This window comes from Rhineura floridana, chromosome 11 (assembly GCF_030035675.1).
Source record: "Rhineura floridana isolate rRhiFlo1 chromosome 11, rRhiFlo1.hap2, whole genome shotgun sequence".
Lineage (NCBI taxonomy): Eukaryota > Metazoa > Chordata > Lepidosauria > Squamata > Rhineuridae > Rhineura > Rhineura floridana.
In genome coordinates, this window is record NC_084490.1 from 34,365,495 (window position 1) to 34,367,106 (window position 1,612).

Here is a 1,612-nt window from a genome sequence, read left to right on the forward strand (position 1 = left end):
ACCCTGGCTATTCTTCAGGCATTCCTCACCTTATTACACAGTGCAGCCCTCACCAACACTACTCAGAAATAAGTCTTATAAAATTGGGTTAGGATTGCAGCCAGGATCTCCACCTACATTGATGCTTTTATTAGCCATTGCTCAGAATTTACTGCATATTGAACAAATTCTATTCATTTTCCATTTGTACAGATGTTAGAGTTGTTGCATTTCTTGAGATGGAAAATCAAACTGTAATAACAGAATTTATACTCTTGGGACTGTCTAGAGATCCACACCTACAAGTGATCTTCTTCTTCTTGTTCCTGGTGATTTTTTTGGTAACACTGTTAGGAAACTCTGCAATCATGCTGGTGACCAGGACTGTGACTAGCCTTCAGAACCCCATGTTCTTCTTTCTCAGTCATTTAGCTTTTGTTGACATCTGCTATTCATCTGTTACTGTTCCCAGGATGTTGGAAAACATCATAGGAAAACAGAAAACAATTTCCTTGGAAGGATGCATTGCACAAATATTCTTCATTTTCCAGGTTTCTTGTGCGGAAGTGTTCATTCTTGCAGCAATGGCTTATGATCGATACGCTGCTATCTGTGACCCATTGCATTATACCACAATCATGAAAAAAGAAATTTGCAGATATCTAGTGAGTGGTGCCTGGGCTATGGGTTTCTTGTGTTCACTGGTGAATGCCCTGCCACTGTTAAATTTGCATTTTTGCAAGAACAATATTATGGACAACTACAGCTGTGAGCTTCCTTCAGTCTTGGCCTTGTCTTGCACTCAGACCCTCACCAATTACATTGTTCTTCTTATAACTGCTTTGGTCTTTGGTTTCAGTCCCTTCCTCCTCACCCTCATCTCTTACGTTCATATCATTTCCACCATCCTGAAGATTCGCTCTGCAGAAGGTAGGCGTAAAGCCTTTTCCACTTGCAGCTCCCACCTCATTGTGGTGGGATTATTCTACATTGCAGCTTTTATCCGGTATGTGAAGCCGAATTCAAAATCGCTGATCTATCTGGACAAAGTGGTGTCTATTCAGTATAGTATAATAACTCCCATGTTAAACCCTATCATATACAGCTTGAAAAACAAGGATATCAAAAATGCTCTGGCAAAAAAGTTTGGAAAGTTTCTTAAATAAAGTTAGGCTATACTGTCTAGAAAAATATACAGGATAATAAACTATGATGTTAAGGTTATTTAAATAGTCAGTAACCAACTTAAGTACATAAAAGGAGAGCAGCTCCTTATTATAAAAATGTCATACTTCTCTTACCACTCAAGGTACACCCTTAAAAATAGAGAGATGATAAAAGATAAGGTGAAACATAAAAAGGAATACAGAATTTACTTTCATGGGGGGAAAGGGGGCAATTAATGAATGGGGAATCTGGAAGGGATAACATTTTGGAAGGGAAATATGAGACAGTCATTTTTCTTTCTGAATGAGAATAATGACATCTCTGAGGATATGTAGTCAAATTGTCAGTACATGTCATTTACAGAAGTAATAATTGTTGCTGGCTGTTGCAGAAGAACATAGAAAGATCAATCTGAGTAAGAGCAAGGTCCATAATTCCACATTGTAGGGATGTGGAACCTGTGGCC

General features: G+C 38.4%; 1 protein-coding gene across 1 annotated transcript; it reads left to right on the plus strand.

Annotated features, from left to right (window-relative positions):
- The first annotated feature begins 218 nt into the window (after positions 1-218).
- LOC133366809 (olfactory receptor 8S1-like) lies at positions 219-1,145 on the plus strand. Its single transcript, XM_061590315.1, has one exon. The coding sequence runs from the start codon at positions 219-221 to the stop codon at positions 1,143-1,145; it is 927 nt and encodes a 308-aa protein (XP_061446299.1).
- Positions 1,146-1,612: the final 467 nt, after the last annotated feature.